This window comes from Chamaea fasciata, unplaced genomic scaffold (assembly GCF_029207755.1).
Source record: "Chamaea fasciata isolate MVZ Bird 193981 ecotype frontalis unplaced genomic scaffold, bChaFas1.0.hap1 SCAF_7, whole genome shotgun sequence".
Lineage (NCBI taxonomy): Eukaryota > Metazoa > Chordata > Aves > Passeriformes > Sylviidae > Chamaea > Chamaea fasciata.
The window spans coordinates 17761128-17782909 of record NW_027094092.1 but is presented as its reverse complement, the minus strand read 5'-3'; the positions used below and the strand labels follow the sequence as shown (position 1 = coordinate 17782909).

At 46.9% G+C, this 21782-nt stretch overlaps 1 protein-coding gene across 10 annotated transcripts in view; it reads left to right on the top strand.

Moving 5' to 3' along the window:
* Positions 1 to 21376, top strand: part of CRACR2B (calcium release activated channel regulator 2B) — a 46216-nt gene extending 24840 nt beyond the window's left edge. For 9 of the 10 annotated variants that reach the window (XM_066187773.1, XM_066187771.1, XM_066187767.1 and 6 more), the window contains 14 exons: positions 1156 to 1302; positions 1608 to 1698; positions 1830 to 1922; positions 4815 to 5002; positions 5652 to 5723; positions 6153 to 6207; positions 10077 to 10156; positions 12473 to 12767; positions 12952 to 13093; positions 13324 to 13405; positions 15757 to 15871; positions 17330 to 17437; positions 18158 to 18234; positions 19253 to 21376. In XM_066187773.1, the coding sequence (XP_066043870.1) occupies positions 1156 to 1302; positions 1608 to 1698; positions 1830 to 1922; positions 4815 to 5002; positions 5652 to 5723; positions 6153 to 6207; positions 10077 to 10156; positions 12473 to 12767; positions 12952 to 13093; positions 13324 to 13405; positions 15757 to 15871; positions 17330 to 17437; positions 18158 to 18234; positions 19253 to 19337 (1630 nt within the window). In that variant the 3' untranslated portion in view covers positions 19338 to 21376. The remainder of the gene's footprint in view (positions 1 to 1155; positions 1303 to 1607; positions 1699 to 1829; positions 1923 to 4814; positions 5003 to 5651; positions 5724 to 6152; positions 6208 to 10076; positions 10157 to 12472; positions 12768 to 12951; positions 13094 to 13323; positions 13406 to 15756; positions 15872 to 17329; positions 17438 to 18157; positions 18235 to 19252) is intronic. The other variant, XR_010721876.1, reaches the window with a different exon arrangement.
* Positions 21377 to 21782: the final 406 nt, after the last annotated feature.

Sequence of the window (21782 nt, the reverse complement as noted above, 5' to 3'; positions counted from 1 at the left end):
AGAAGTCCCAAAGTGGAATCTCTTGTGTTTTATTTTGACCACTTACTGGCAGTTTTATGCCACGAGTTCAGTAGCTACTTCATGTCACATCTTAGTGCCGAACCAGCTGTTGTAAAGCAGTAATATCAAACAGAAGCTAATTGGGATGTGAGCAGGAATCTGAAGTATTTTCACTGCTTTCTCTAGAAAGAAATGGTTTCATTTCCTAACAGGACTCAGTATGTTCTTTTATTTCAAATATGAAGATATGATGAAGTGCTCTAACTTTCTAAACTTGGAGAAGAAAAAGAAGGCTGAGGAAATCAAAAGCTGGTTTGTTTTGCTTGTGTATTTCCCCGAGGAATACTAAGGGAGACAAATACACAGGCCAAGAAAAATAGCTATTTGGATACTGACTATAGGTATAATTATTGTGTATCTTTCAAGGCAGTTTTTCCAAAGTGTTTCATGATTAAGAAAAAAATTTTAAAAGCTCTTTCCTTAAAAGAAACATGAAGTCTGTGGTCTTACAAGATGCTTTGGGAATGAAGTTTGTGAGTGTTTATGTTCAAGTTGCAATGAATTAAATGTCAAAACAGTGTAATCATTATTGCAGGTTCAGAAAAAGACGTCTTTGGTTTTCCAGGGCTTCCTCCATTGTTATCCTGATATGACACTTGAGCAAATTTGCATCTTTTTTTGTGCCTCGGTTTCCAAACGTGTAAAAAAAGTAAGGAGGACTGTAGAAGCCACCAGTACAGTCTGAGTGTAAGGAAAACAGCAATGATGTGTGATGTGTGCTAAACTCTGCGTGCTATAACAGTTTGACCATAACACACTGCAAATTTGCTGAATATTCATTTCTGTAAGTCTTGATGTAGACACCAAATGTGTTATCAGTGAATACTTGGAAAAGCAATCATTCCATGTTTGCTTCCTAGATTACTTTTCTTTCCTTCTTTCAGATGACTTCCTTTATTTTGACCTCACAATAGATCCCACTCCACATGCATGCTCTGTCACTGTCCAATTTCCCTCTCTGCTGTAATGGTGTAACAGAGATTCATCACAGGAGGATGGCAGTTTGTCCTGAGTGTATGTTGGAGCTGGAATAACAGTCCATAAGATGACACAGTAACTCTTTTGTTTTCCTTCTCTCTTGCATGCTTGCTCCAGCCCACATGAGATTCGGGAGCTCTGGGCTCGCCTGCGAAGGGAGCGTCCAGAGCTCTTGTCCAATTTTGAAGAGTTTCTGTTGCGTGTTTCGTCATACATAAAAGAGGTCAATCATGAGAAGGAGTCTATGGAACAAGCATTGAAGAGGTGAGGAGAACATCATGGCCATTTGCTGCCAGGAGCCAGCTGATGCTTGGGTCCTGCCTCAGATGCAAGGAGAGACTGGGTTACAGGATGCACCAGTAAAAGAGAGATTTCTTGCTGTAATAAAATTCCTCTGTCTTGGTCTGTTCCTATGGGTTTGCTCTGCAGCAGTGCTCACCTGTAACATTCAGTCTGGTTAAAATCTCACTCAGTGCCACACAGCTGTTAGTAGGAATCTGTTTCCAGCCTCCTTTCCTTTCTGTACTCTCTTTTTCTCTCCTGACCTGTGTGCCACTTGTGTTTTGTAGGAAGGAGTCAGATCATGATCGAGAAGTCAGGTGCCTTTATGAAGAAATGGAACAACAGATCAAAGCAGAAAGGGAGAGGCTGGTCTGCCAGGTATCTTCTCTCTCTCTTGGCTTGAAGGCAACGTTCCTTTGTTCTGAAGTAGAGGTGGTGGCTCGTATGGCCAAGGAGCAGCTCTTACTGTGCTGAGTGTTGTGCACAGCTGTCTATATTTACCTCTGCAGGAAGCACTGAGGCATGACAGGAGTAACCTGCTCCAGAAGGAACTGCAGAGCAAGGAGCAGGAGCTGGAGAAAATCCTCTACCGCCAGAAGAAGGTAGTGGGATCCAAATCCTTTCTAACAAAGCACATCCCCCTCTGCTGTCTATCTGGTCAGTCATTTTCTGATGGAAAATGGTGTTCAGCTGCTGAGGGTTTGGCACTAGATAATTTGGCTCTAGCTAGTGAAGTCCTCTCCTGTCTCTGAAGGTGTTGAAATGGTTTGTCAAATAATTGGTTTGTCTTCAGATGTAATGTTATTCTATGAATGTTTTGTTCATGCATTTTCTTATCTGCTTTGTGTTCTCTTGGCACAATCTTCCTATCAATTGTACAATGCTGGCAAGGAAGGTGGGGTAAAAAATTCAAAGTTGTGAGTTTGAAGCTTTTTGTGGTGTGTATGATGTAAAAGAGCCAGATTTCTCTAGTTTTTATATTCTGGCTACTCCAAAATGACCCAGAGTGAACAGTTCTGTGTCACTTAGAGAGGTACATATTGCATACTTGCATTTGGGCACTTGATGACTGATTGATCAGTCACATAAAGGATCAAAGCACAAGCTTTCCTTTAGCCTGCCGTCCCTGGCATGGATATTTGTACAGGATGGTTTTTTTCCTTGGTGTCTGAAGAACTGAGATGTGACCCCCACAGAAACAAGTCATGGCAGGTACCTGCAAGATGCTGGAGACTGAGGGTATCCCAGTTGGACACCTAGCTGTGATGTGGATGAAACAGCACTTGTCTGAAATACTAGCTCATTGTTCAGCAGCTGGAGAAGCCAGCACAACTGAGGTGCCATCAGGAAGGATATTGAGAATAAGATAGAGGATGTGTTTTACCTGCTGCCCACGTCTTTGATGTGCCTCAGTGTGTGCAGTTCTGGTCTCCTCTAATTCCACTGTGTCCTTCTCAAATGTGAAGGTACAGAGTGCTAATATTATTAAGAAAATGGAAAATTTGCCTTAGGAAGAGAAACCAGGAAAGTCTAGACTTTTAGGTTTTGGAGAGAAGGAGACTGAGGGAAGGTACACGTGAGCTTTATAAACTCAAAAAAGTGATGGATAAGGTCCACACAAAAAAATCTGTTATTCCCCAAGTCCTGCAACAGCAGGGGTGAGGGACACTCAATGACACCAGTACGAATTTGATTTAGAAGAACACACTTCTTTATGCAGAGATTATTGTTGGACGTCTGGACCCAAGAGGCAGGCAGTATCAGCAGTTCAAAAATGAATTGGACAAACAAATGGACAACAGGCTTGTAAATATTCGTTGAAAGGAAGAATAGTCAGAAATGTGGCCTCTAGTGTCCCTAGTCCAGGGACCATAGATGGGAGGGCTATATGAGGGGAATGGACCCTAGTTAGTAGCTCAGGAATGCTCTTCCTCTTGCTGAGGGTCAGAGCAGAACACTTGGGCTACACGGACACTTTTACTCAAAAAGTCAGTTCTGGCACTCTAAACTCTGAGGGTTGTACTGAGCTGTGTGGATAATCTGGTCCCTCTTGTGGCCTAAGGCCAGTACTGTGATGGTGCTATTCCCCAGCATCGCTTCCAAGGACAGACCACATAAACGGGAGAGTTGTGCATGATGGAAGTTTTTTAGGGAGGGGCAGGTGTGCTTTATTTAAAGCCAGTTCCTTGGCTTATTGAAAGATCCAAAGGCTGTAAGCAGGGGTTGCTGGTTTTCAGTCTCAACTCCACTGCTCAGGATATGGAGTCTTGCTGAAATATTCCCCAGTGTCCACAGGACTGGAGGGCTCCAGGCAAAGCTGGGTGGGGTTTGCCCTTCTAGCTGCAGTGAGAAGAGAGGTCAGGCTTGTGTTTCAAGGAACCTAGGAAAGGTCAGATCTATTCACTCCTGCTCTTGACAGTTGTATATGTGTGCTGGCAGAGAGAAGGGTAGCAAGAAAAAAAAGCATTTTATCTTCTGCCATGATGTGCTACTTTATTTTCCTTTTAAGAGGGGAGAAAGTAGGCTGAGTGAAAAGGCAAGCTGAAGGTGTAAATGTGGAGGCTGACTCTGCCACCTGCTACACTGATCAGACCTGATTCCTGGTGTTTCTCTCTAGTTATAAGCATGGATTGCATGCTTTTATTTTGGGCTGTAAGTTCTCGGATGGGTACTGCAGTTTCTGTGTAGCAGCAGCTTCAGCAGAGGGCCCTGTTTAGCTGGTATGGCTGGCTGGATACTGCAGTGTCACTGTGATCCCTCTTGGAATGCCCTTCTTGTCATCTGAGATGGGCAGCTTTGGTAGTTGCATCTGTCTGTGACTCTTTCCCAGATTATGCCAGCCATTTGTAAGGAACTGAGCCACTGGCTGAGTACATGGCAGCAGGCTTTAACTTCCCAAATCAGGCCTGTTAGTTGTGCTGGGGGCTTGTGCTGCCTAGACTGCAGCTGTGCCCTGGTGGCATTTAAATGACATCTCTAGCCCAAGGTCCTGTCTCTAGCAGTAGTAAAGGCCACCCAATCGCTTCACTTTCAGGTGTAGTGTGAGATGCCCCTAGCACCTCAATATATCCTCCTTTCAGCTGCTGTGGGCTCAGGAAGCCCCTAAACTAGAGGATGCATTTCAACAATTCTGCTTAATAAGTCCCGGCAGACAGCCCTGCTTCCACCCAAATTTTTCCAGTCCTTCTTTGGACCCCCATTTGCACTCTGATTCCTACAATGCCTGACAGCATCAGGCTCCACATGCCGCCTGAAGCATTTCCTCAGCTGTGCCTAATTGCATTGCTTGGTTCCCCAGTGCTGGCATGATGAGGGAGAATTCCTTCCAGTTCACCTTATCAGTGCTGCTGGTGGCTCTGTAGACTTAGGTTGGTTTTACCCCCTTCTGCCTCATTGTTTGCATCTGCTTTTTCAGCTTGTTTTTACAGTTGTGACTGTAGCATAAAACCCTTCCTCTGTGTTTAACCCCTCCTCTTGCTCCTCTCCCACTGCAGCTGGAACATCAGCTACAGTCGCTGAACTCGGAGCAGCTGGAGACCCGCGTGCAGAACGAAAGGCTCCGGCACCTGAATGAAAACCTGCTGGAAGAGCTGGAGAAAAGCAAGTGGGAACTAGAGGCAGTCAAGGGGCAATTACAGAAGCTCCAGAAAGAAGCTCAGCTTGAACAAGAGCAGAAGGACAGGTGGGGAAAAAACAGGAACGGGGGGATGTTAGGACAAAGACGTGGACAGAGAAGGAAAGGTGGGCAAGCAGTTAAAGGATAAGTATCCCTAGTTATGAGCCTCAGTCTCATTAGAAGGTTGCCTGTCTCTTGAGGAAAAGAAGAAACATCCCAATGGTCTTATGAGCCTAAACAGAGAGTAATATTGCCTGCCTTTTGTGGGAAATGAATATGTTCTAGAAAATCAGTACAAAAATACAAATGTTCCTCAGCCAAAGGAGGCTTCTCCATGTATTTTCCAGTTCACCATCCCCTCTATAATGCTCTCTTTAAAGATTCTTTTCTAATCAATTCTGTTCCCATTTCTGGGTTAAATGTAATAATACCTGTATAAAACATTGAGAGGTTTCAGCTCCAGATGGCAGTGAGCATTCTTCCCATTTCTGGCAGCTGAGGAAGTGGAGAGGATAAGTTGCCTGCTGTCATGTTGGAGGAGAGCAGGAGAGCCCAACCATCCCAGCTCCCAGCACAGTGCTGCTTCCTCTGAATTCTCCCAGCATAAGGCAGGCCCTTGTCGTTGAGAATACCATGAGTGCCCCTTAGAGAAGGATGTTTGTATTTTCTCTCCCATTAATTTATTTTTCCTTGTTTTAAAATGCCTTTTGCACAGGGATGTGTTTAGAGTCTCCAAGAACATGCAGAAAGAGAAACAAAGCCTCCTTCGGCAGCTGGAGCTCCTCAGGTGAGAACTGGTGAAGGCTGGAGGGAATGCTGAGCTCTTAAGCCTGTAAGGGGCTGATGTTTCAGCACTGTGCTCATTTCTCCCATGGAAAGCTACAGGATTGTATTCAAGCAGTGTTTAGATTCTGCTTGTTTCTCTAGGTCCAGACAGAGTTGTGCAATTTGGCCAGCTCTGGCACATTACAGGCTATGTTATTTCACGAGGTAATCCCTCGTCTGGAGGAATTTAGTCTTTCCTCCTGGCTAAGACAACCATGTGGAGCCCATGACCTTGGCTGGGATACATGGAAATCCCAACATGTCTGGCTATAAACAATATCTTTATCTCTGTTCCCAAGCTCTCTTTCTGTTCTCACTTTCAAATGTTGGGGTTTACTTAATTTTTGACAAGCATCTCACTGTGTCTTTCCTGTGTCTTCCTTTGGAGCAGAGAAATGAACAAGAAACTTCGAGATGAGCGAGATGCTTTTGAAGCCAAGAAGCTGGTTAGTCTAAGAAAGAAAACCTTAATTCCCAACCACCCTCCTTTCATCTGCTGCTGTTGCTGTCACCACTCGGGGGCCTGTCACTTCCACGGGGGACAATGACAAGAGCTCTTGGTGCCTGGTGTTGTGCTGAATAGAGACTTTGCAGCACCTCTGTGTCCGTGCTGGAGGCAAGCTCTGCTGGTTGCTGCTGCCACCTGCCTGGGTTTAACCCACGGCACATTGGCTGGGGACTGTCACACAGCCCTGTGCAGGGCTGCAGTGGGTGCTGCCTGCTGCACACGTGGGGTCTGTGTGTTGTGCCAGGGCACATGCAAGGAGGGGAGAGAAGCTGGATGCGTCCTGGAGCTGGGTGGTGAGGAAGAAGACGGATTCTCAGATGTGCTGCTGGCTGACTGGGCATAGAGTGGCACAGGAAGGTTTTCTGACCTCCTGAGTTTGTAGCAGATGTTTTCAGAGGTTACTCTGGGGAGCTCCCCATTCCTGTGAACTCTGCTGGGTGCAGCAGTGAGCCTTGTGTCAGAGAACTAGGAGAAAGCAGGATCTCTCTCATCTGGAACTGTCAATCTCTGGCCTTTCCCAGTTGCCAAGATAAGCACAGATATGTGGTCTATTTTTAATTCTTATTATTATTTTTTCATTAAAAAGTTTTCATGTTCCCAAATGTCATTTCCACAGCTGCTCTGCCCTCTTGGACCCATCCCTGCCACCATGTCTTTGCCTGCTCTGTCATCATGCCCCACCTGAAGGTCTGGAAGTAGGAGACTTGCAGGGAGTGCTGTGATAGGCTTGTGAGAGCCTTTCTGACTGGTGTGCAAAGGACTCAGGAAGAAAACACAGGAGTTGTGCCCACATAGGAGACAAAATGCCCTGCTCTATGTAGAGGTTGGAGTTCTCCATGTGGAGAGCTGTATAAAATCATGTCAGTTACAATTTTGGATAGAGGTGGGGTATGTATGTTTCTAAAATCTGGAAGACTTTTTTTTCTTCAATTGTCATTTTTAAAGCTGCTAACTAGGTGGATATACATCAGAGCTTTCTGCACCCTCTTGGGAAAGGGATAAATAAAATACAGGCACTCTGTAGCAGAGTCCAGTGCAAGCAGGCAAAGAAAATGGTTTCTTCTCCTCTTTCCATGTGTTGTGCTTCATCAGCTTGTGGGTTCCTGTGGGTGGTTGGGTGGCCTGTGGAGACCACAGCTCAGGTATGTACTTCTGTGTGTGCAAAGTTTGTCTGCTTCTCCTCCAGTCTCTTCTGCTGCTCCCCTGCTAAGACCTGCTGCTGCTCCAAGAGAGAGTCACAGCACAGAGGGGCTGCTTTCTCCCTTCTCCCAGCACTGGCAGTAGGGAATGAGGCACAGGGTGAACTCCTACCACCATTGCTTATCTGGCAAGGCTGTGTCTTGCTGGGCAGTTGAAGCCTGTACTCGTTTTTTCCTTTGGCTGCTCTTGGTTCCGTCCATAGGGAAGCAGGGCTCCAAGGGCTTGCAGAGATGCTGCTATCATCATGTACCTGCAGAAGGTCTGCTCCCCAGCCTGTCTCACAGTTAGGGGGGAGAGAAAATGGCAATACTTCCCTGCAGAAGCAAAAAGGAGAGTCCAGCCTTCTGATGGGAATCCCTAGTGTGTGACACACTCTCTGCCAGAGACCATCAGTGCTTTTACAGGCTAAAAAGAAACCCAAGGCCTTAATACCCTCTCTTAGTGCTGGGAAGAGTTATTTCTGTGAAATGAAGGTGTGGTGAACAGAGGTTCTTTCATAGCAAAGATTTTGAAGTGGTTGGAAGGAGGAGTTGGGCTGTATGTGGCTGATAGCAACCCAGTCACTGCTCCTTTGCTCTTCTCAGTTCCCAGCTTAATACCTTGCTCTTCATAAGAGTTTCTGGCCTTGCCAGGGTGGGCAGACCCTGGCCCCACTGCACTGTGGGGCACTCTCTTGTCCCAGGCAAGAGAGGCTGGGTCACAGATAGCAATATGTGGCTGTATCTTTCTGTGTGCAAACTGCTGATGGGTATTTTTTAAGACGCAGGGGGTTGCAGGTTCAGTTTCACACCCATGACCCGTCTAGCTATGGAGTTATGCTTGCATGCTTTATGTTGACAGAGCAAATTTCATATTCGTTCATCATGAAGAGTGTTTTGGTACTTTGACTACATTTGACATGTATTTTTATTTCACTGGTAAACCAGAATCTTTCCCATCCAAAATGCTTGTACGTGTGCTGTTATAGAATCCTTGTCATCATGTGTTACACAGCTATGATGTTGCATCTGTCCCTTTATCATCCTGGTAAAAAGCCAAATGTTACAAAAACCTGGCAGGCCAATAAAGCATGGCAAAACATGCCCCATTGTTCCTCCTTTCTTACCCAAGTACATGTTCTGCAGGCTGTTCCCTCTCCAGGTAAGGTGGTGGCAGAGCAGATTGTGTGGGAGTCCTTTTGCTCCACAGGTGACTTCAAGGTTGTGACTCAGCTCCAGTGGCCTGTAACACAATTTCCTTCTTTCTGTGTGGCTAGAGGGTGCCCTTGAGTGAAGCTGCTCGAACACTGAAAAATTCTCCCTCTGTCCCTGCTGGAGAGCCACTGTTTGTACCACAGCCTGGCTGTGTTCACCTGGAGTGTTGTTATGCACTTGGGGGTCATTTGCCTTGGAAGCTTTGTGTTCCACAATTGTGAACCTCTCAGTGCTGGATTGCTTCTGTGGCTGGAGGTTCTCTTAAACCTCGGTTTTATATGTAAAAAATGTTTTGTTCTTTCCCTGCAAAGCTCTTATTTGGGTCAGGCCCTCTATGGCCTCCAGAGTGTCTCCCTTTGTTAGACTGCATTGCAGTAAAAGTGTCCTGGGAGTTCTGACCAACAGAACAGCTTCTTAATGTTTTTGCCTTTTAAAATAAGCCTTCAGTAAGGATTATTGAAGAAATAAACTTTGTAGTCCTCTGGGCTGTGGGACACATGGAGGAAGGCCTGCCCAGAGCTGCCTGCAGGTGTTGGGTCAGTTCAAAACTGCTGTGAGAGGCAGATCTGGCAGACTGCAATCCCTTCTTCCTCCACCTTTTCCCCCAGAAATAACTTGTAAGGTCATGTTAGAAGTCTTCAGATTCACAGATTGAATACATCTCCCTTTCCCCCAGTGCCGATGTGATGGGCATGTTTCCATGCTCTCTCTCACTTCACATTTTGTGTGTGTGGCCAGAGCATTGACTCTGCTGGGAATGGCAAAGCTGCTGGATGGGGGAAGAGGGTTGGGAGAGATGTCCCACTTTCTCCTCTGAGGAGCTGGTAAATACTGGCTGTAGGAAGTATTCAGTCTGTGGTAAGCAGGAGGGAAGCATGGAGAGGGATGTTGGTGTAAAGCAGAGCCCTTTGTAGAGATGCCTCCTTCTTTTCCTGAGCTGCCTCCTCCTTTTCCTGTGGTTCCTGTGCAGCTCTAGGAGTGAGTAGAGGCCTAAGAAGGGTGCTAGTGTCTTCTGAGGAAAGGGCAATTGGTCTGCCCCACAAAACATCAGCATGAGAAAGAGGCAGGTGAGGAAAGAGATTCAGCTGTGTGACCAAGTGGAGAACAAGTCACAGAAATAAAAACTCTGGCTAGCTAGAGGAGGAATTCATTTGGGACATCACCACTTTGATGGACTTTAAAGTGAAGGAGAAAGCAGCAACAGTGATGGCTCCTTGCAGGAATTAAATTATCTAAACAGAGAAAAGCAAGCCCTGTGCTCACCTCTTTGAGCCTTCCAGTGAGGGACTACCGCTGCACAGTGTGGGGCTGCCACGGCTCCAGCCTTGCCTCCCCAAAGTGCTCTGCAGAGGTGGGGAGTGGTTGAACTGGGGCTGTAATCACTTTCTTCATTCCTTCTCTTTTCAACTTCCAGGTGCCTCAGAACAAAAAGTCCCTGTTGAAGAAAGGGTCAGTGCTAGGCAGTTACCTGCTGGAGGACAAGCCTGTGAAACGGTTAGATGGGTGTCTGTGTCGTGTCCATGGTGTTAGTCCGTGCCCACTGCAGTACCCTGTCCATCAAGCTGTGTCCTGTGTCTGGTTCTCCCACCTTGGTGCTGGCTGGTTTTGGGAGTGTGGTGGGGTGCAGCTTCTCTGCGGCCCTAGCTGTCTCTTGCCATCAGGTGGTGTTGGCTCAGCATGAAACTGAGGATACTGTTCACTAATTTCCACAGGGAGGTGGCCCTGCTGCTGCTTCTGCCTGCAGCAATGGGGGAGCAAATCTAAATATCACCAGAAGGTCTGGGACTGTTAATGGGATGGGAGTCACAAAGGCTGCCTCTTTCTGAGTCAGACAGCTCTGTTAAAATGACTGGATCAACTCCCAAGTGTGCCAGTTCATCCTCAGGCACAAATCCTGTCCACTGGTGCCTCATGCCAGAGTCCATATCCCTGGGGCATGGGAGAGGGCAGAAATTGCACAAGGGTTGGGTTCTTTCTGGCAGCTGAAAGCCTCAAGGAGAGGGCCTGGCTCCAGGTGGATTTATCCTGCTCATCTCTCTCTATACCTATGCAGATGCTCACCTGGCACACCAGGCCTCCCTTCAGCCAGGGCAGGCAACACATCTGTGTGGCCAAGGCCTTTTTTTCTCCTGCGTGCAGAATATACAGTGACCTGGCTTGGAGCTTGATCTCACTTGCAACTGCTGGGCCCAAACAAGTTTTAAGGGCAGCGCGTTCCCCTCTTTCTTACCAGTCTCTGCAGAAAGTTCCTTTGTTCCCCAGTTTCTCCTGGGGCCAGCCAGAGACATAGGTCTAGGCTGTTTCTTCCAGCTTCAACTCACCCTTAGTGCTTGCAGTTCTGGTAGTGGCATTTAAGGATTTAGCTCAAGGCTCCTTGGCTTATGAAGTTATGGAAAACCAGGTAGGCTGTGGAGGAGGGCTGATTCTTGAGCCCAGGGTGGGAGGTTGCCTGGCGAGGTCTGAGGCAGAGTTCTTTCATGGTTGTGTGGCTGGCACGTTCTACCCATGGAATTAGATAACCAAGTTCTCCCATCTTCCTCCCCAATTACTTCTTGCAAAGATCCTACTGGCTGCTACTGGAATAAACCTCCTGGAAAGGCTTAACAGCTAGAGAAGTTTGGCAATGAAGGTGATGACAGAAGGGGAGAAGTAGTTGTTGGCCCTGTGTCTGTCCCAGTGCTGTGTCACACCACATTGCTTGAGAATCATGAAAAGAAATCCATTAGATCTGGGGTCACTGTTCAGTTTTGTGTTTGTCTCTTTGCTCCCACTAAAGAGCAAAGTCTTAAGACCCCTCATAGTGTGGTTTTGCCAGCCCGGGGAGACGGACACCATTTCCCAGAGCCTGAGAGTATGTGTCCATTTTCAAGAGGGAAGTGTTCTGGCTGACCTGGCTCTGGACTGGCATTTGGGGCAAATGCAGGGAGGGCAACCATGAATTTGAGCTCCCTTTCATAGAAAAAAGTATAGGCAAGGCAGCAGGTGAGTTTTGCAACCCAGATGAAGTGTACTTGCTGGAGTGAGAAAGAAGACTTGTCTGGATTTCTGTACTAACAGAGAGAGAAAAATGTTGCAGAGCGGTGTGGGATGTCCTGCCTCTGAAGAGACTGACTGCAGTACACTCTGGTCACTCTAATTTTCTTCCAAATGCAGTCTGCTGACCAGTGAAAGCAACAGAGATATCCGTGGTGGATAAATATCTTCACTTAATTATGGGTCTTCTCACTCCTTGTCTAGTTCTTTAACTGTAGAAAACCAGTGATGCTGCCTTGCTCCTCAGCAGTGATTCCAGTAGTTTAAATTGGTTATTTTAGGTGTTCTTTGGAAGGTTGTTCCTCCAACAATCACATCAGCTCTATCCCCAGTGCATCAGCCTGCTCTTGTGTGGGCATAGTCTGTTATTTCTTTTTCTATGGTATTTAGTAACAAAAATACAGGGGTAATTATTGCTTTTTTTTTTCTTTTTTAAGGGGCTTTTGTTTTGTGTGTTTTGCCTCATTTTTTCACTACTGGGGGAAGCGGTAGGCAAAGAGTTCTCGAAAAACCAAAGTGGCAATTTTTATTAAAAGTAATGAAATATTTGTCAGCACATATGAGCACAGCACAGCTCTGGTGAACTGTCTCTTTCCTGGGGGAGCCACTGATGCCTTAGTCACAGGGAGTTTGGGGAGCAAATATATAGAGTTCCTGCAAGAGCTGCATATACACTGATCGGATTGCATTAGTTGGTTGGGAATTTGCAACCTCCTTCTTTCCCTATTTCCTCACCTTCTCCCACCCTATCTGTGCTGCCTGTGGACTTTAATACAGACAACTGGCCTCTGCGGACCTTCCCTTCACCTTCCCAGTGGATGTGGCAGTAGAAGAACCCAGCAGGAAGAACTGTAAATACTTCCCAGGCAATGGGGTATGGATGAAGGCAGGAGAAGGAGGCGGCACAAACTTTGGGGAGAACAGCAGAGATGAGGAGAGATGGCCCTTAGCAGCAGATCCTGAGTGGTTTAAGATGACTTGGAAGGGTGACTCTGACTGCAGAAAAAATGCAGATGGCTTAGATGCTGCTCCGCTGCCTCCTCGAGCCCAGCCTGTGGGCACCGAAACCAGGGTGAGTGCAGTTACCTGGGGTTATTCCTCAAACACCTGCTACATCCTGGGGGACTTGAGGGTGTCTCACTCTCTTCCCATCAAACTCCAGCTCCACAGATTTACAGTGCAGGGGTCCAATCCCTAAATCAAAGCGCTGCCTGTAGCTGGGCTCTTCAAAACCTTGTGCCTTTTTTCCATTGTAGCTCCAAGCACTGGACCCAGCCAGCTGTTCCCCAGATCGCATCTTTAAAGTGGTGTTTGTAGGGAATTCCGGGGTTGGGAAGAGTTCCTTCATCCACCGCTTCTGCTATGACAGGTTCTTGGCTGAGCTCAATGCAACCATTGGTAAGTAACAGGGTGCCTGGCTCATCTGGATAAGGAAGGTGGGAAAGTCAGCCTGGGCAAATGCTTTTTTGCCTGTATTATAGCCCAGCTAGAGGTAAAGATGGTCCCTCTCTCAGTATTGAATCCACCTTGTGATTTCCCTGAACTAAATGGAGTTGATCTGGCCATTGTAATGGCAAACTGCTCTCTCTCCCCATCCTACCTCATACTCATTGTCACCTTCCCAACAGGTATCGATTACCAGGTGAAGAGTCTAATGGTGGATGACACCCAGGTTGCCTTACAGCTGTGGGATACAGCTGGACAAGAGAGGTAAGCGATTTCTGCCAGGCTCAGTGGAGGGAAGGGAAAGAGTGCATGCAGCTGGTTTCTGTCCCTGGGAAAGCCATCAGCTTCAGAAGGACCAGACAGGTCATGACAGCTATTCCAGTGCTGAACCTGCAGCAAAGGACTGTTCCAGAGATTTCTAGAAGCTGTGACTGTGAAGCAAGGCCTGGGAAGATTGCTCTGAGGATTGACAGAAAAGTAGTTTTCCACGTGTCTGACCTGCATGCTTGTGGCTCCAAGAATTCTGTCCATAGATGTATGACATGGGGGTCAAAGGGTGGAAAGGACTGGGAATTTTCCAGATCCGATTCAGCTGGCTTTGACAGCTGGATTAGCATGACCTGTGGGGAAGGTGATTTGAACTACCCTGCTGGATTCTGTCAGTGAGGTTACTGGCCCCTTTCACTGTCCCTTCTCCTGACAGACTTGTGGAAGTGATAATCCTTGGTAGAGGGATTGTGCAGCTTGTTGTGACAGGGAACACTGGTTCCCCATTTGAAGGCTTCTAGTCTCAAAAGCATGGGCTGTCTCTAGATGTTACCAGCAGTGTTGGTGAGGATCAGAGTAGTAGAGAACACATTTGACCCTCATCTGCTGTTAGAAATGAAGGCCCATCACTGTCTCCATGTAAATTACATTTTATTTAGGATATAATTCAAAGCTTAAGATGAAAAGCTGTTTCACGGAGACCATGAACCTCAAGGGGCTGACAAAAATAAGTACTGGGTATTTTGAGCTAAGTATGTTATGGGGGCAGCCAAGGTCATGGGAATATTCTAATACTAAACTCTGCCAATGATGCTGTCTGTCTCTAGACCATGCAGAGCTGGTGGGAATGTACTAAGTAGTGGTATTTATTGGAAAGCAACTCTCTCTGCCAAAATTAAGCTTCATGTGAAGAAATAATTGTTTCTAGGGAACTCCTGTTATTATTTCAGTGCTGAAACTGAGCAGTAAGGGGAGTTGCTATGACATAAAATGTGACATCTTAATGAGGCCAGATTTCAGCAGAGGCCAAATTCAAGGTTTTGTCTCTGCTGAAGGACCTTCAGCACAGGCCCCTGCAGCATTAGCAGGTATCATATGTGTACCCACAAGAGAGAGCTTGGCTCAGTGCTGATACCAAATAGGAGACCTGGGAAGGAACAAAAGCCTTTTCTTCTTCTGGAGGAATAGTAATTACTTCTAAACTAGAGGTGTCCAACTGTAAATATGCTAAGGAGGAGATAGAAGAACCCCTTGGAGCATGCAAGGAGAACTCCTTGGTGACTTCCCTGGGACTGATGCATGCTGCCTTTGATGTTTCTTCTGGAGCATCTTGCCTGGCTGGCAGTTCTAGAGGTACACCTTGATTGATACATGCCAAAGATACAGCCTGTGCTTTCTCAGTTGGGTAGGTGCCAGAATATCGTGTCCTTATTGTTGTGAGAAAGAACAGGCTTCAGGCAACTGTCTAAAGAGTACAGGAGGGTAACAGCTGTAGGTTTTCTTAGCTCGTAAGAGGAGAGTTTGTTATCCTATCTTGTTAGTTAGCTCTGTAGTGAGATCTCAGGACTTCTGTTACATTTATTAATTCCCAAATTACACTGTTAATTCCAACAGTTTGTTAATTCCAGTTTGCAATCAGTGTGGTTATATCATGGCTCTGTCACAAAGTGCTTACAGATTCTAAGGTTTGGGTTTCTTGTTTTGGTTGTTTGGTTTGCTTTGGTTTTTTGTCTGTTTGTTTGGCTTTGGTTATAATTTATTCACAAAATCCAAGCCTGTGGTTTTAAATGGTACAGACAGCAAAAAGTAGATGTCTGGCAGGAGTTTTTTCCTGGAAATTGTGTCTAGCTCCTGATTTTTTATGTATAATGCCATTGGTCTATAGATTCAATGGTGGAAACAGACTGTACTGATGCTGAGTTCTTAATTGCTATTTTGGCAGCCCTGGGGCAGACATTATGCATGCCTAGTTGGTACTGTGGTACAGCTTAGTCTGCAGATTCTTCCAGACTATAGAGAAAGATCCATCAGTTTCCCTTTTAACAGGAAATTACTTTTTCCTATCCCACCCAAATAGATTCTTCTGCTTCTTTCTTCCTGACCTGCAAAGGTCTTCTTTCTTGCTTTCTCAGCACCATGCATTTGGCGAGATCCCTGCTTACCCACGGCGGCCTGGCCTGTCCCAAAGTGCAGGGATGTGTCACCTGTGTGTAGACACCAGCCCTGAGGGACACATCATGCACAGGGCCTTGCAGAGAGCCTGCACTAACAACCAGACAATCCCACTCTGTTACTTGCCGTTGCACAGCCGAGGTTCTGAGAGTGCCTTTGGTTTTGTGTGGGCTCAGGTTCCGGAGCATCACCAAGCAGTACTTCCGCAAGGCGGACGGGATCCTGGTGATGTACGACGTGACAGCCGAGTGCTCCTTCCTGGCCGTGCGGAACTGGATGAGCAGCATCCAGGTGAGAGCGGGGCCTGGGCTCCAGTGCTGCTGCTGCTCCCTTGCCCCACACCAGCTCCAACAACGTTTTTCAGTGCCCCAGGAAGTCCTACTGACCTTGTGAAGCTGAATTATCAAAGCAGTTGCCTGTGGTGGTCAGTTTGGAACCAGAGGCTTTGTGTTGAAGGTAACAAAGCCAGTGGTAGCCCATTAAATCAGGGAGGGCTGTTTCCATGGCAGAATGTGGTGGGACCTGCCAAAACAGTAGTGTGGGTTTGTGAGCAGCCCATGTGCACTGGCTACATCCCCTAAACGTGGTCACATTCCACCTGTGCTCAGGCAGAGGGATCTCCTGGTGTCTGGCCTATGCACAGGAAAGGGAGGTGGTCCTTTTTATTTCCTTTTATATTTTGAAATTTGCCAACGATGTATTAATGCTGTTGGGTTCCCCCCCCCGTCTTTTATTTCCAACACTCACTAAAAGTATTTATCTGTAGCTTTGGGGATACAAAAATACCTCTCTTTATAATTTAAATTAGTTGTGTGTAGATGATCAAGAGGTGAAGGGAAATTTTCAAGGGCGGTTTTGTTTTGATTGTGCTGAGTCTCAAAAAACCAAGATCTCAGTGGACTGAGTAAGTATAGATTGGAGGATTCTAATATTGTTAATTTCCACAAGTCTGTTGGGGAAAAAAACCAAACACTTATGTCTTTGGTTTCTAAAAGATCAAAGGATAAGAGCTTCAAAACTAACCAGCCTCTGAAAATCAGGTTCCTTTCAGGAGGAAGGTTAAACACACAGACCACACAGAAAATCAAATCACATGAAATTTGTATATTTTAATCTTTCTCTTCTTTTCCTCTCCTCCTCTGTGTATTTATTTTGTTTTGGAGCCGTTCAGGTTCTGTATGTCATCCAGGGCACTTGAGTGTGGAAATAACTTTGAGCCCACTTCTTACTCTGACCATGTTCTAGTGAGCCAGTGGAACTGTAGAGAGTTTGACCAGAGGTAAGGGGCTCCAGGAATTGCCTAGGAATAACAGTTCCTACAGAGACAGCTTACAAGGGGTGAAGGTTGCTTAACTTGCTCAGCCAGTGGATTTTCAGCAAGGGATCCTTGAGTTTAGGGCAGCACATTAGACACAGTACTGCACATACAAAAATTACTGAGCTTATTGAGAAGATCTGCCAGATCCAAAATGCCTATGGGGCAAGCTGCTTTTCTTTAGGCTTCTTATTTTCCTGAGAGGCACTTAATGTCCTGTCTCCCCTCTTTCGCGTTCCAGCTCAACATACCAAACACTTGCAATGTTTCCCTTGTTCAAGCTTCCTTTCGCAAGTCCCTGGGACTATCGAAGGGAATGGCCCTTTAATGATCTAATGGGCCTGATCCTGCTGCCTCTGAAGGTCTTATTTGCTTGAGCTGGAAGGATCTGTTCTGAGTGGCTGGGTCTCTAGGGGTCTTTATTTCTTTTGCAGGAAGGTATCGAGGATGGAGCTGTGGTCTTTCTGCTTGGAAATAAATTGGATGCTGTGCAGAGAGAGACCCGGAATGTGCCCAAGGTGGAGGGGGAAAGGCTGGCGAAGGTGTGACTCAGTGCTCTGCTGCTTGACCTGCTCTGCAACCACCCTCCAGCTATGAGCAGGGCAGTCGGGCTGGCAGAAAGCCCTTCTTGGAGCCATTTTCCAGTATGGTATCTTCCCTCTCCCTCCCACCCCCTGTTTCTCCAATGTGGACATGTACCCAGGTCCGTCCCTCTGGTACAAGGGAGCACGAGGTGGTGGCCTGTATGTGGCAGACAATGGCCCTTGAACAGGCTCGTGTATTTCTCTTGGGGCTTGATGCCTCATTACAGTCTTTCTGAGGGGAGCATGCATAGCTGATTTCCCATTTGAGGGCTCCCTAATGCAGCATCATCCTGCCTGTTTCCTCACTCCCTTGTCTGCCTGCCTGCTGGCACCTTGGCCCCTGGGTGTGGGGAGACAGGGTTTCAAAGGCATTTCCTGCCCTCTGGACTGGCAACAAAAAGGTAAGGGAATCAAACTACCCTGGACATGTTTTCTCTTCCCAAACCACTCCCCCAGAGCTCCCTTTTGGACAGTCTGGCTGGGACCCCAGTGCTGAAAAAGCATGTCCTTCTCCTGGGTTGGTGAGCAGGGTGTGCACCCCAGCAGGGTAGCAGCCACCCTCCAGGCTCCAGTGGCTCTTGGCAGGGTTCCTGGGGATGAGGGTGGGCCAAGGCTGTGGTGAATGGTGATGGTGGAGAGCTGGCAGTCACCATGGGGACTTGCTGTGCTCTCTGGCAGGAGTACAAGGCTGTGTTCTACGAGTGCAGCGCGATGACTGGCTACAACGTCATGGAGCCCATGCTGCACATGGCCAGGTCAGTGAACAGGAGCAATCACCCCGGGACACTTCCCCAGCCGGAGGTGACTGGTGTGGGCTCTTCCGGGGAATGGGCAAGAAGAGGAGGGTGTCAGAGACTGACTTTCTGTCACATCCCAAAAGAGACCTGACTCAGGTCCTTGTCTTTGTGCCTGGAGAGCACCAAATGTTGACCGGACTCTTTGCACACAAAGCTTCACCTGGTAGAACTGGCTGTTGCAAGATTAGGAGTTTAATTTGAATATTTCATCACAAAAACCTTGAATACTGTCCCAGATTTTAAGCTGGTGTTTTCAGTTTGAAGTCTTCATGCAGCTTTAAGGGTTCTTTCTTCCCTATCTTAGTAAGCATTGTACAGACTGAGCTATTTCAATGGCAATAGTTTTAAAAGGAGATAAGATACAGTTCAGCTGAAAGAAATCTGCTCTAAAATTTTTAGTTTAAAAAACCCCAAACAGGTGGTTTTTGGGAAAAAAAGTATTTCAAATCTCACAAAAAAACTATCCTTTTTTTTTTTTTTTTTTTTTTATCTCTTCACCTCCTGCTGCATCATCTGTGTTAAAGGCACAGCAGGACTTAGCTGTTCATTAACTGGGAGGATTTACTTATCAGCTAGGTGAATCACATCTCCCATAGCACGTCCCTTCAGCATGCTTTATTACCATGCCACTGCCCAAGATGGCCCAGACAGGTGGAGCAAACAACCCAGGATTCTGACATCACTGGGGGATCTTGGGAATAAGGCACAGGCCACTCACACTGGTGCTCAGATTACTAACCCATGGTACCCCCTCTTGTATGTGTCCAGTCTCATTCCCTGGGAATTCATGCTCACTCTCTGTGTGTGGTTTATCTAGCCCAAATTCCAGAGAAGTCCAGTCTTTGGGCCTGTCACTTCTTGCAATCCTAAATGTAAATCCCAAATGGCTGGTGGAGAGCGAAGGGCAGAGGCAAATGCCTTGGCAGGAAGGTCTCTGTAACCAGGTTGTGTTCTTGATCTGTGCTGTTCTTTCCAGGTTGCTGACAGCACAAGAAGACAGGCAGAGGGAGAATGCCCTGCAGCTGGAGGATATCGGCAGGAGGAAAGGGTGCTGCACATAAAGCACACCAATGTGTCAGCAGGAGATATGTACCAGTGCTGTGTCATGAAGCTGGGGGTTCCTTTCAAGCAAGCTGAATTTGATGGTATCAGCTCTCTAGAGACTTGGGGAAGGTGCAGCTTTTCCCAGTCTGTGGATTTTGAGGCATAAATCAGGCCAAAATGTGCATGTTATCTGCACTGTTCTACTTCCCAAGTCTGCATGCAGCCCTGGTCTCTAGAAGCCTCTGCTTCTTTGGGGAAATTTGGCTGGTCTTAGCTAGTAGCACAGACTGGGCCTTCTGTCTAGAGAGGTTTGCTCCCTGTAAAGGGATGAAGTCTTGTTTGTGGTCTTTCTGGCAAAGAAGTGGCCTAGGAGCAGAGAGCAGAGGACACAGTGGGTCTGCATTAAATAGAATTTCTGTGTTAGAGAAAGAAATTATTTTAAATTTGGACTAGCTCTAAGCAGTGATCCATCTGTCTCAGAGAGAAGCATCTCCTCTTGGTTCTGCAGCAGCAGTGCTCAGCTGAGAGCCCGCTGTGGTGAGTGAGAATGCTTCCACCAGTTCCTGCAAGATCTGGATCGGGCCCTGGATTTACTGCAGCATTTGGTTGGACTTGTCAATATTGTAGTTAACAGATTCCATATGTGATTATAGTATGAACTGATAGGACAAGTCATCCCAATGGCTTTCATTGCTTTGTCACCCTTATGGACCTTTTCACTGTCCTGGTGTATGTTTACAGAACACAGAGCAGTGCCCTGGGACCCGCAGGCGCTGGCATGTGCTGCTGATTCATGGCCCATTGCAGGAGCTGTGCTGTACAAACCAGGGGAGCCATACATAGCCTGTTTTAAGGCTGAACGCTGCCTTTTTCCTCCCATTCTCTTATCCTTTCCTGAAGAATCTCCAGCAGCTTGGAACTGCCTTACCCACTGTCCTGAAAGATCCCTTCAGAGTGCTTTCAAATGCACCTGGGCTGGAAGCACAAGACAGCTGCCTGTGTGAAATGTACCTTTTTCTCTTGCAGGGACCTTGAGCAACGGCATCACTTTACTGGTGAAGGGCCTGAGAAAGAGCCAGACTGAATCTGTTCCCATTGGGAAGGGGCCTTCTTGTCACTAAAGGGCAGAGGTAGAAACTGTCCCCAGAAGCTCCTGTTGGCAAAGCTGCCGTGGTGCCTGGGCATGGAGCTTCTGGGGTGTGATGCTTTCTGGTTTGCAGCTCAGTGGCTCTCAAAGCCTTGGGATTAAGTGAGATTTTTGTTGGTGCCCTTTCCCCTTTTGCCTTTGAGGCTGTTTCTGTATGTGACTCTGATGTTTTAGGCACAAGATGTGATACTGTAGCTGTGACACAGCCCCCAAACCTTGTGCCACAGGGAGGGCCTGTACTTGTCCATGGTCTTTCCTCTCTTGGGATGAGGCGGTTACTCTGGATGTCTATTTATTACACAAATTTCCCTGGGAATATCCCATGCAGGAAAAGTGCTCTGAGTCACCTACAGATCATCAGTATTACAAAGAATTTCCATGGTTCCTCCTGGTGCCCTTTAACTTCTGATAGGAAAGAGGAAGTTTTTCTCTGGAAGAGCAGGATTTCTGAGTAAAAGGAAGAGCTAAAAGTAGTAATATCCTGCTCAGTCCTTACTGTTGGTGGGCTGACGCTCACACTGTTTAACTGCACTAACACCTTCCAGAGACTGGGAATCAGAAAGCTACAATAGGTCCAGAAGGAACCAGGGTAGCTGGTGTGGAGCCTGGAGTAAGACCAAGAGTGCTGCCAGGGGAGCTGCTTGAGTTTGCAAGAAGCGATGTTTGGGAAGGGAAATCCATGGTGAGGTGATCTGAACATGTGCCTCCCACGCTCTGTACACAGCACACCCGAGAGAAAGGCGTGAAATACGGCTGACACACAACTGTGGGCCGGTCCTGTGCATTACCTTTATCAGTGCTCTCATACTGCAATGGCAAGAACCATCAGGTTCTTTTTCAGTGTACAACCTTAAGTATGTTTTCTTAGTGTGCAAACAGTACAGGCAATAAAGAAATGCTGTCTTACAAGTGGTAGTGTTGAGAGATTTTTTTTTTTTAGGTGCTGCAGGAGATTCAGCCTCCCATCTTCAATCACTGATCCTAGCGTGATGTTCTGTTCTCACTGCTCAGGAAGTGGCCTGTCCCCCATGGTGGTGCACAGGGGGTCTTACAAGCAGGGAGAGAGTTAACCAGGAGTCCATGTCTTGGAGGCAGCTCAGGAGAAATTAATCTCCTGTCTTTTTTAACCTCCTTTAAGCAGCCAGAGTCCAGCTGATTAGGGAAGGCAGAGCACGGAGGAGAAAAAGGGGAGACACTTCCCCAGCGTCTGGGGGTGTAGTGCTTTCAGAGAGGATAAGTTCTCACCTTGTTACCTGTATTCACAGAACTAAACCTTTATTTTATTAATGTTCCATGCATCTTTTTCACTAGAGTT